This window comes from Rhinolophus sinicus, chromosome 5, assembly GCF_057876585.1.
Source record: "Rhinolophus sinicus isolate RSI-liver-muscle chromosome 5, RSI-T2T, whole genome shotgun sequence".
In the NCBI taxonomy this organism is placed as follows: Eukaryota; Metazoa; Chordata; class Mammalia; order Chiroptera; family Rhinolophidae; genus Rhinolophus; species Rhinolophus sinicus.
Genome location: NC_142505.1, coordinates 30,575,525 through 30,588,084, shown reverse-complemented (window position 1 = coordinate 30,588,084; position 12,560 = coordinate 30,575,525). Strand labels below are relative to the sequence as shown.

Here is a 12,560-nt window from a genome sequence, read left to right as displayed (position 1 = left end):
GTAGAAATACGTTTTATTATTACATATATATACACACACATATATACACACACACACACATATATATATATATATATATGTATATATATACATCCATACACACATAAACACATCCATCCATACAAAATAAGATCCTATCACAAAGCCCGAGAGGATCAGATGCGAGGTCCTGATGGATAACGCCCAGATTCCGCCCAGAAGAACCTTACCGCAGGAACTCGCAGGGAGCTGGGCCCATACGCAGATTCCCCGTAAGAAGGGTTATTCACATTCATGGGGGTTCCACAAAGACATCTTCCTGGAGGCCCGGGAAATCCTCTCTCCCCTTTGGGTCCCATTACAAGTTGTCCTAGGAAGCAACAGACTGCTGTGTTACTAGCGCCAAGGAAGAGAAAACCAAACAGCTCAGGGAGATGTGAGCCACCGCAACAGAAGGAAGGTTAAGGCCACAGCATTTCCATGCAGGCCTGGGGGAGAGGTGCAAAGAGATGCTTTTGATCCAAGACGTGAAAGCAGTGCTAGTCTCGGTGCGTCCCTCAACCATGCTGAGTGTGGCAACACCTTTCCCAACCCTCTTTCTCCCTTTCCTCTCTCTATCCTTTAGAAACTAGACAGACAGACAGGCATTCGACTTCCCAGACTCCACTGCATCTGGAGGTGACCATGTGCCACAGTGTGGGCAAATACAAGGTCTGTGGTGGGAGAAGGGCGGGCGTCTGGGAAAGTCTATCCTGGTAAAGGAGACACATAGCTGGGGGGAGACACAGCTTCCCCCTTCTTCCTGCCTTGAAGACCGAAAAGATGTCTGGTGCTGCAGCAGCCATACTGCAAACGAGAAGTAACAAAGATGAGACGAGAAGCTAATATGAGGGAGAAACCAGGGGCTGATGGGGCCTGGAGCCCTGATAGTGACACTTAGAGGCTGAATCAAAGCAGGTCACTGTCCCTCTCTGGATTTCCTTACTGTAGACCGTTATCAACAGGGAACTTCTCGCAGATGAACAAATTGCCGACTGATAACTGTTATTGTTTCTTATTCGTTTTATATCGTTCTGAGTGTGTGTTTCTTGGATTTCTTCTGGAAGAAAATGGACATTCAAAAATGCTCAGCCTACTTGCTCTCCCTGGTACTAAGAGAAGAGGGTCCTGAAAAGACATGATCAGGAAATGTACTCCCTGCCATGTGGGAGACTATCTAGGGTAGTGGTTCTCACCTTGATTTCTAAAGGCACTGATACCCACCCAGGCCACACCCCAGACCAATTCCATCAAGACGGCTGAGAATGGAACCCAGGCAACTGCACATTTAAAAAATCTCAAGATGATTCCAGTCTGTGCCCAGGTTGAGAACAGCCGGCGTATGGATATGGTTTTTGCACAAGCCATTCCCCCACCTGATCGTTCTCCCTTTCACTCTCCACCCTTCGCTCCCCAGGTGCCTCCTGCTCACTCTTGATCTGGCTTCAAACATCGCTTCCTCAGGAAGCCTTTTTGAATCCTCACACTCCCTCGTGTTCTCCTCAGATACAATTTCATAGTTCTGTATGTCTTTACTCCAAGGCACTTCTCTGTTTGGGATTCTACATATTGTGAGGTTATCCGATCTCCTCCCACCCCCGCTCCATGGGCTGTAAGCTCCACAAGGGCAGGGTTGATGCCTGTTTTCATTCACCAGGACTTGACACACAGTAGGGGCACAGTATGTGTCTGATGATTGCATGAATGAATGCAGGCTAGCTGGAAAGAAAAGGCCTCGAGGAAAGGCTAGAACTCCTACTCTGGTTGGCAGAAAAGTGCTAGAGCAAGAGCCATCCAACTGGAAGCCAGGAAAGATGGGGACGGAAAAATGAAGTAAGTACCCCTTCTCTTGGGAAAATAAGGGGGAGTCTGAAGATCAGCCAGTCATTGGTTTCAGGCTGTAAAATATCAAGGGCAGCCAGCAACTGGGGGCACAGTTTGCAGATCCCAGAAGGGCAAGAAATAAAATAAGGCCGGGGAAGAGGTCTGGTCAGGACGCCAGGGAAGCAGCTGCAGCTGGAGGAGGAGCTCCCAGTGGGAAGACCCCCGCACCCTGAGCCTTTGTGAGGCGGTGGACAGACATGTCCAAGATCAGAATGCTGCCAATCTGAGGGGAAGGGAGGCTTGCCAACATCTTATACCAAGTGATGGCTCCTTGTTCTAACAGGAAATGTGAACACGATCCTGTGGGAGGAGCTCCAGCCTTGTGTTCTGATATTTTCAGCAGAGCCCAGAGAGACAGAGACTCCACCAGCCCAAGAATACTCTGCGCAAGTAAGCACCCGGGAAATGGAGGTGGGACTGCTCCGTAACAAAGGACAGGAGAGTGGCATCGGAGCAGCCTTCCAGCAGGCTCAGTGACCCCGACACGTCCTCCAGAACCATGGCCTCAGAGAGATCCAGGAGTTTGTCCCATTATCCAGCTAATTTGTGCTGAGGCCGAGACTTGAATTCATGTTCGACTTAACACTATGCCGTTCAAAAGACAGACATCCAAGAATATTGATGCTCTCAGGAAGCTGGCAATTCCCAGGTACCTCACTGATTCACTTATACCTTGTCTGGGTGCAGGAAAGACTCAGTCAAATTCGTAATTTGGTTATTGCAAATTACATCCTGAAGACATTTTGCTTTTACTCCCTCCCTCGCCCCGGCCCCTCATACGCTAACGTGGGTAATAAAAAGCTCCTAACATCCCCACCTCCCCAGCACCATCTCACCCCACAGCACCAGACACCAGCACCAGAGGTAGCCTCCCGATCAGACGAGACAACAGGACGTGGCAGGGAGCCTGCTTCCTGCCACCACTGCAATTTCCCTGCCGCTTCCTCCCAGCTGTCGGAGGGCATCTGTTGCCCGGGCCTGCTTCCTGCCAGGCTGCACTGAAGGGCACAGCAACCCGAACTTCCCTACCTCGGCCTCTCGGAGCTGGTCCAGTGCGCCTGGCCTGGCCACCGTCCCTGTAGCCAGAGGACCCGCTCTCCATTTTTGCCCAGAGAACTTCCCATCTCCATTGGCTGCTGTGGTGGGAGAAGTTCGAGAGGGGAATCTGGGAGAAGGCAGAGGGGCTGTCACCCGCAGCTACCACTTGGCCCCTGCAGAGGCTACAGGGGCTGAGTGGGAAGGTCTTGGACCCAGGAGTCACAGACTAATTTGGGACCAGGCAGCCACTAATCAGCTCTGTGACCTTGGAGAAATCACTTCTCTCTGAGGCTCAAAGATCTTATCTATAAAGGGAGGGTTGGATTAATCCGGGAGAGTTTGATCTGTGGTCCTCAGAGCCCGAAGATATCTCAAGATGGATTTGGGGCAGGGTTTCTGGAACCCTGGGAAGTAGTATAAAGAATCTTGGGTCGACTTCTTTTTTTTCCCCTGACAGTGGGACTTTTATCAGACTCTCAAAGGGAATCTCGGGAATTGTTTTGGAGACCTACTGCAAATCTTGATGATTATTCAACTGGTCTCAGGTATGGGAGGTCTCTTTTAAACTCTTCCCTCCCCTTCTCTCCTTAACCCCCAAAAATATCTTCCAAAGAGCAGGATTACTACCCCATTTTCTTCAGCCTCTTCACTCTGGGAGGTGCCCAGAAAGGAAATGATTCAAAGGAGGGCAGAGGGAGGGGACATCAGTCCAGAGACAGCCAGCATCCTGCTCGCCTGTTGTGCAATACACGGGATAGACTGAGAGCCGAAGCAGCCCCGTGAGCACCTGCAGGGCCCAGCCCCGCCTATCCCACCTGCCAGGTGCCATGGGGAGGTAGAGCTGACTCAGCCACAGACCCTGCCTCAAGGACTTGCCATCTAGAAATAAAATGAAACGTATCTGCAGAAAACAGTTACCAGTGGAAGGGCCATAGCAGAGAGGCAATGTGTGACTCGGGTCCCAGCAGGAGGAGACCCATCTGTTAGGGACCAAGGAAGCTCTTCCTGAAGAGAGGGCTTTGAAGGAAGGAGAGGATTTTGTTGGGTGGACCAGAGGATGACAGGAATGCGATTTTAGGCCCCATGGACCCAGAGGGACTGTAGGAATGTGCTCCAGCTCTGCAGAGAGCAGGGCATTGGCTGGGGGGCATAGGCCAGTAAGGCTGGGATCTGGCAGAGGATGGGGAGGCAGAGGGGAAGGAGGTGTGAACATACTCGGTTGAATGAGAAGGAGCTGGAAGACCAAAAAGAGAAAATAAGGCTATACTGGTCCAACTAATGGGATGGGGTTGCAAGCCACCAGAGACTGATAAGATAAAACTGGGTGTCTGAGTAAGCTGCAGATGGTCTCCAGGCCCTGCCCTTCTCACCCAACCCCACGCCCAAGGAGGAAACGGGGATTCAACTCAGATGAGGGTTGGCCTTTACAAATAAATGTACACAGTTAGACCATTAAGGTCTGAATTTGCTAAGGACCTTCTTATGTTTCCACAACCCTTGCCATATCCCCTGGCTATTCCTCAGTTTTATGAGCCCCTAAATACCCCAAGGACCAAGAGAGTCCCTTGCAAAGGCAAAACCCAGGCTTCAGGCCATGCTGTCAGTCTCCGGGGTTGGCAGCTCATGGTCATGGGGCCTGAGGAAAATGTTACGCACGTCAGAACCAAGAGGACGAGGACTAGTTAGAAGGGCCTCCACCCAGATCATCCAGTCAACTCATGGGAACAGATGATGGGCACCGACACATAGCCTGGGCTGCGTCTCAAATCCAGTTCCCTTGACAAAATAGAAATAGGTGTGACAAGATAACTTACTGACATGCTAATTAATGCTTGTTCTCCCAGTTGTTTAAGCAAATAGCAAAGACTGTGTGCTTTCCTGTCCTTGCTGAAAACACGTACTATTTGAAAACTTCTGCCTTCTGTTCTCAGAAGAGAAATGCCCCTAAGGTGGCAGTATCTGAGGAGTGCAAGGAGGGACGGGGCTAGAGATTGGAAGAGGAGGGATCTCCCCTGAGCTGGAGAGAACAGGGAGCCCAGGGATCCTGCAGAAGAGGGAAGGTCTCAGAAGGAATGGGCGTGGGGCAGGATTCTGATACCTAAGCATGGCATGAGGATGGCGGTCACCGGGCACCCATGGACCACGTGGCCTCGGAAGACAGGCATTTCAGAGGTCAATAGGGCAGATAAAAGGCCAGAGAGACCTCCCCGGCTGTTTTTCTGCCATAATTCCAGAGGATCTTGGCCCAACTCTTGTGGCAGTTGAAAAAGTGGAGAGAACCCCTACGAGTGAATTTTCCTGGCATTCTGGCAGATTGGAGTCTCAGAGAAAACTTTAATTTGGTTTAAAGAATCTAACAAAATAATGACATTTCTCGATCATCTCATGAGGTGGTTGCAAATATATTTCCATAAACAGAGTTGGGCGGGCAGGAAGTGCACTGTGGAATTTTAAAATGCCTTCATTTTCTTTTTAAAAAAATGGAATCAAAATTATTTTGATTCCTTTTGGATAACTGAGGACAAGAATCTTGCACACTCAGTAAACAGTCTTCTTGGGCCTAGAGATGCTGTGTTTATATAGACAGTGTGCTATGAAAGGCTTTACTTTGAGCTGACAGTGTACCTATGCTCTCTTCTATGGTAGATCTGATTTCTTTTTAATTCCTATCTTCAATAAAGATCCATAAGGACTCTTTCATAATACTGGGTAAGATGATAAAAAATTTGCTATGTCATCTTTACTTCTAGGTTTAAGAGAATTGCTTGGAGTCATGAAATGTTTTCTTTAAAACGGTGTCAGGTGATAAAATATGTGCCTGTTATTTTTCACTTAAAGTAAAAATGACATCACCAATGTAATTTTTCCCCTCTCCTCTATGGGTTCTCCAAGATGCTAGAAACAAAGCCAGAATGATGATTTTATCTTTCTCTTGGAAAAATTGAATGAGCCTAGTTGTGGAGAAATTATAAATACATTGAAGTCCCTCTGGTTGTTTCTCACTCAAAACCAAGGCAGACCTCTGCTGGCATCTCTTGGTACCCTCTGTGGGAGGCTGGCCAGGCGTGGGACACTGTAGGTCAAGTGAAGCAGTGTAGCTCTTACCTGCAGATGCGGGGCCTGGGGGCCCTGGAGGACCCTGACGGCCAGGTTGACCAGAAGGCCCAGGCTTGCCTGGTGGGCCCATAACTCCACTATCTCCCTTCTGCCCCTGACGGAAAGAAAGGCAGAGCCTGTTATGATAGCAGGACATGACAAACTTCCTTCCTCATCTATCTAAATCAGGGACCACTTTGCATTTTGGAGCAAGAGCCCAAGGCAGGATGTAGCCTCAGAGGCCTTGACAACCAAGTTTCTAAAAAGCTCAGGGCAGGTGACATTTGAGATAGTGATGGCTGCAAGTGTACAGACATCTTCTTGTTCTGTCCTAGAAACATGGCACATGACAGCTAAAGGAACCAATCCAGCCCACTCCTCCCATTGGGCAGATGAGGAAATAGAGGCTTAGAAAAGAACATGGATTAATAGAAGCCACCTAGCATCAAGGCAGCAGAGTTGGGCCTACAACTCGGGCCATCTGTCTGCTCATCAGGAACATTTCTATTTTATCACAAGAGCGATTTTCACCCAATGGCTACCCGTTGCTCGCAGGATAAAGACCCATAGCATTTATCCTAGATCATAACTATACAATTATTTTGTGGGCATTGCATCAAAGTGTCCCCATGATATATAAGCTCCCTGCCGGCTGGAATCCATCTTGTTCACCTCCCTTCCCTAGATCAAATGAGGGAAGAGGAAGAAGCTGAAAACACAAATAGGAAGTAGTTCTGTTGAGTTGTAAGTCAAAGATTTGGGTTTTCACCTCGGTGATGAGACCCTGAGCAAGATGGGGCAAGTAAATATACACCCACATGGGTTTGCTATGAGGCTAACAAAGATCTCAGAGGCAAAAAAACGTTTGCACAGAACCACGGGCTATGTGGGAAAGCTGATTAGCAGAGCAGAAGGCTTGGTTTCCTCTTTCTCACATGGTTAGAAAAGTCCTGATTTCTTAAAGAGAGTCACACCTGCAGCTACAGTCATTCTACCTGGGTGTCCTCTTTGCTGCCCGCTCTCAGAGGGCCAAGAGCAAAGATTTTGCCCAGTAATGACCAATGCCTGACACCTTTGGCCTGGCACCCTTTCCTACATTTGTTCCCTGGCAGGCTTGCCCACCTGATGAAACCCAATCTTCCCCAAGTCTAGGAAGCAGTGCTGGGCACCGTTTCCAATCATAACGGTGACATGTAACCTGTTGCCTTGTCAGCAGGGCCCTGGGAGCTCTCTTAGAAATGTCCAAGGAGTTCTTAAACTCTTAATGTGGGACTCTGGGGGGAGAGTTTGTTTCCAATTCCATTCTGATGGAGGGAGTCTTAAGCCTTAGTCTAAGCTGAAGCATTCCATGAGGTAACCAAGATGGGTCCCAAAATGGCAAAGGAAGTCACACCATCTTAATATAGCTACACTTAAGGCTTGTTTTTCTAACAGCCACATCAGCTGTCTATGAGCACAGGAAGTGCCACAGCTTGAAGAAGCTGGAAATGCAACGAAGCTGACACCAGCAGGAATGGAATATTCAGTTTATCGGTCATCTGCTCAGAGCAAGCCATGTCTCCATGAGAAGGAATCACTGCACAGAGCTTTCCAGGAAAAGCATTCTTTATTCCTTTATTGCCACAAAGTTTGGTGATCCCTTTCAAGGAAGTTGCTCTGTCTCCTGAATTAAACAAAGATTTGTATAGTAAAGTCAAGAGCTGCTTTCCTGGGCCTGCCTGTAGGTAAGTCCTGAAGCATGAAGATAATGAGAAAAGATGTGATGTGGGGAAAAGCTGGTCTCAACTCTCTAAGTTCTAACTCTGCCTTGGAAGCTGACTTAGTTGAAGAGTCCTGGGCAGAATACTCTACTTTCCTGGCCCTCAGTTTCCTTGTGGCTACACGAAGGGAATTGCATTGGGTGGTCACTAAAATCCTTCTTGCCCTGAGATTCTAATCTCCTGAAGTCCCTTCTAGATTTCTGATTCTAGGATTTGGATTGACTTACAATAACCTCCAGAAACTCTTAGCACCACTGGCCCAATGAATATTCGGTATATAAGACACTATGCTAGGAATTAATTCACGACAAAAAGAAAGTACCAGGCTCCCAAAACTAACAACTCAAGTAACTGCTGACTAGACAGGCACTGAGGGTTCAGAGCACACTCGGGTGGTTTATGATATCTTGTAGAAAGGATGAGCTCATTTTCCTAATTTTTCTGAGCTCCCAGACATGGTTCTGGTGTAATTTTCAAGATTACTACAACTGAATCATTCTCAACAGGGTCAAGAAATAGCTTTGCGGGCTTCAGCCCTCACCAGGAAAAACAAACACTGCCCAAGTAAAGAACTAGATGACACAAGTCAACAGGCTTCTTGAACCCCAATATAAAAAATTATGGGTGGAAATCAGCAGTAGGGGAGAAAATTATGAAAGAGAAAGAAAGAAATGAAAGAAGGAGGGAGGGAAAGAAGGAAGGAAGGAAAGAAGGGAGGGAGGAAAACATTTTCTTTTTGTTTTCCTGAGTCTAGTTTTTAGGAAGTTGGTATTTGTGGCAGCATTGTGAAGCCACAGCCATGCCACCCATTGTAAAACTTTGAAAATTGAACCAGAATATTGTGACTTCAAAAGTTATCATGGAATCTGAATTATCCAGGTTGGAGCCTGTGCCATTCCTAAGTTCCCATGGAAAAGACCAGAATAGGTTTCATAGTGTTACCATGGTTCTGAACCCTGGCTACACATTAGAATCGCATGGAGAGCTTCAGAAACACAACAGTCCCAGATGAGGAGTTCTCACTGCAGGGGTGTGGTGAGCCCTGGGATCGTTACCTGCTTGCCTCTTTTTCCTGGTCTTCCTGTGGGTCCCCGGTGTCCTGCTATCCCAGGCTCCCCCTTTGGACCCATTTCACCCTGGAAAGAAGAAAGAGAAGTAAGAGAGGAATTAGGGCATGTGGAACAAGTACATGTCTACAGTTCAATCCAATCATTGGCCGTAAGGGCAGTCTACTTGATCATTCCAGATCTTTCCCCAATGGGCTGCTCTGGGAGAGTGGAAGAGTTATGTGAGGTCATGTGAAAGGCAGACAGGCTTTCCATGGAAGGGGAAGGAAAGGAGAAGGTTACCGTGGGTGATTTTTTATCTTTGAGAGACAGCTGCCGGCAAACACATTTGACGTCCCAAATCACCATCCAGAATGGCGAAAGGGGGCGGGAGGCTCCTGTATCTCAGTCATATGCATGCCTGTGACACTACAAGCTGTTGGGGGGAAACACTTTCTCCTTTAGTTGAAATTTTATGTTGTGTTTGTTTTGTTTTTAGCACAAACTCAATTCTATGGGTTTTTGAACGATAAGATACAGTTTTGACAACTCTCATCTTCGGGAAGTTTCTGTTCACGTAATGACGTTTACATAGGGTTGTATATTTCCCCACTCTTGAGTAAAAACTGGTTTGAGTTCCAGTTCACTTCCATTTGATTTAGATGAAAACTCTTTGTGGTGAGAGATGCTCTGGACATATGTTCAAATACTCCACATAATTATTGTAAAGGCCTGGAAAGCAACATGAACAACATTCCTACTTGAAAAGCTCTCTTTGGAACTACCAGAACCAAATTCACCAATTGCAGCATTCCACAGTTCAAGGCCAACCTTTTGCAAAATCTATTTCTCCATTTTAGTTTCTCTCCTTCCTTCCATGTTCTTCTAGGATCCCAGGCCCATTTGCTCTTTCTTTAGATCAGGAACCCACAGGGCATCGCTCCAACCTCCAGTAATCCCTCTACAGCCCAGAATGCACCACCACCAAGCTACATTTAGCAATAGCAAACATGAGAGCTTCTGTTTGTCGGCTACCAGTGTCCATGAAGAGCTGCCTCAGTCATTCAGGTAAACAAGAAACACCCAGATGGCTTTGCACATGGTTAGAGGAGGTATGACACATCGCAGGTTCTGGGCAACACCAATATACAGTAAGGATCAAACAGAAATCTCTGAAGTTATCTGTCAGCTCAGCCAATGTAATGAATTTGCCCCGACGCAAGCTACCAACATCTTGCCTTCCCAAGAATTGTCCTTAAACCTATGATTTCTTTCCAACCTGCCATGTCGTTCAGGATGCAAGGCAGTGAGAGAGTGTGAGAGGATAGATCAATTCTACGTGGCCATGGAGATGTTTGCACAATTTTCTTTGGTGGTTTAGAGGGGCCCAGGGGGTGTCTTGTTTGGCTAAGAGAAAACAGCAGCATAAACAGTATAATTTTTTTTAAAAAAAACATTGTCAGAAGGAAGTGTGGCCCTTCTCTTCATCAACTGGAAGCAGGCAGTAATTTCTTGATTTAATTTCTCTAAGACCTAATTACGGTTATCAGATCAGCTCTGTCTTAAAACAGCCTGCCATGAAATGGGAAGACAACTCTCGATGGCAAGTCTAGTAAATGGAGCAGAGACCAGAGAAGCTGTCATATTTAATTTTACAGTAATTTATTATTCCTTGATGTTCGCTGTGGCTAGGAAAACCCAGCCCCAACATTTTAAAATAAAATCGTTTTTTTTTTCTCTTGTAATGTTTCCTTTAATTTGCTTCTATAATTAATCTATTGTTAACCCACCACCCCATCTAGGGCAGCGGAAACAGAGTTTTTGACAGCTTAAGGCAGTAATCAAGTATAATAAATTAATGTCAGGTGATTCCAATGATTTAAATATGCTCTACTGATTGGAGAACATCAGATAAACATTGCTTATTTGAGTTTGGAAAATAAAGCCTTTAGAATTATAAGAAAGCATCTCGTTTGCATGTTTGAAGAACATGAAGCTCTGAGGCCAACGTTAAAATAACATTTTCCCATGTCAATGCCTTCGCAGGAGGTCAGAGCGTTAGGGAGTCACATTAGGTGTTGTGTGCACTCTCTCAGGGTCCATTTGTGCACTGTCGCTCCCTTCAGTCTCTTCCCCCCAAAGCCGAACCCTAAGAAGAAGTTTTTAAAGTAGGTCTGTCAGTCAACTACCACCTTCACAGTTTTTGTCCTATCCACACATCACTTTTATTCTTATTCACTGAATATTTTTTCTTTAAGCCAACTGAATTAACTCTTTTTTATTAAGCCTTGTCCCAAGCAAAATATGAAGGAAATCTCACTAAATATTTAACTGTTTAAATAAAAAATTTAACTATCAAATAAAAAATGTTTGCCATCACCCAGCTAAGATAACTCGCAGGTCTCCCGTAGCACAGATGCCACCTTGAAGGAGTGCCAGTTGGGTGGAGTGAGCAGTGGCATTAAGCCAAAGATACCTGCGCCTCATCCGGGGCCCTTGACCACTGCTTCTCAGATCTGAGTCCTTCGTCCTAAAGCTTCTGTCTTTGAACATTAGCACAGTCCTCCGAGAGGCAGGAAATGCAAAGAAGGGCCTCCTGCCACCCAGGTGGGGTGTCCCCCACCTCCCATGGAACTGGAGGGAGGTCTCAGACCATCCTGCCACCCTCTCACCAGTGGGTTCAGCAACTTGCTCCCCTTTGGAACTTTCCATAGTGAAACCCACTTTCCCTGCCTGATGAACAGAGAGGCAGACCTCTTTCTGTTGTACTTAGACGGTCGCATTTGTTACTGAGGCCTATGTTTACTACTTCTAGGTACTTACTTTCTGCCCCAACATTCCAGGAAGTCCCGGGAAACCCTGTGAAGAAAATAAAAAATATGGTGACCACCTCTGAAATAATGCTTGAAAGGGCTATGGAAGAGCTTGATCAGGATTTTCAAGATAGAGCCCTGTCAGCCAGCCAGCTGGCCAGCCAGCCAGGCAGTGAGCCAGTCAATCAGACAGACAGCCAATCAGTCTGTCAGTCAGCCCATAAAAGGGGGTGGGCAGGGACACCACTTCCATTGTAGTTTATTTCTTCTATGCAATGGCTATTACCTTTTCTCCTTTGGGACCCAAGTCACCCTTTTCACCTCTGGATCCCTAAAAGGAAACCACAGGAGAGAGTCAATGAGTCAATACTGTGGGGGAAAATTGGAACTGAAAGTTCCCTAAGCTACCACCCTCATTTCACAGGCGAAGAAACAGGCTCAGAGATGAAGTGACTTGGCCAGGGAAGGAATTCTCTGCATTCTACCATCTATTTGGACCCCAAAGACCTCTTCCCTTAATAAAGGACAACTCACAGAAAATTCTGGGTCCCAGATCCTCTCCCATCCAAAGGAAATTTGTCCCCAGGTTCCAGATGGGTTTCTTGTTTTGTTTTGTTTTTGACAGATAAGAAGGTTGTGTGGTGAAAGAAAGCCTGGTCTAAAGACACACATCTGCCACCTTTCTCCAGCATCCCCACGCAAACTGCGTTCACTCTCCACCCACCACAAGCTTCAATCGCTCAATTGCTCCATGTAAGGGGCCTCCACCTTCCCTGGGGGCTCCTCCCTGACCCGCTTGCTCTGCTTCAGGAGGCCCCTCATTTCTCTCTCAGCCCACTGATAAAAGATGGGGGAATGTCTCGGAATGCTCGCTGCAGTTGCTGACTAAAGAGAGACCTGGGCTC

General features: G+C 46.9%; 1 protein-coding gene across 8 annotated transcripts in view; it reads right to left on the bottom strand.

Annotated features, from left to right (window-relative positions):
• Positions 1 to 12,560, bottom strand: part of COLQ (collagen like tail subunit of asymmetric acetylcholinesterase) — a 66,947-nt gene that overhangs the window by 6,482 nt on the left and 47,905 nt on the right. For all 8 annotated transcript variants that reach the window (XM_088798320.1, XM_088798321.1, XM_088798322.1 and 5 more), the window contains 5 exons: positions 11,942 to 11,986; positions 11,666 to 11,701; positions 8,852 to 8,932; positions 6,046 to 6,151; positions 210 to 349 (listed from right to left, as the gene is read on the bottom strand). In XM_088798320.1, coding sequence (XP_088654446.1) covers positions 210 to 349; positions 6,046 to 6,151; positions 8,852 to 8,932; positions 11,666 to 11,701; positions 11,942 to 11,986 — 408 coding nt within the window. The remainder of the gene's footprint in view (positions 1 to 209; positions 350 to 6,045; positions 6,152 to 8,851; positions 8,933 to 11,665; positions 11,702 to 11,941; positions 11,987 to 12,560) is intronic.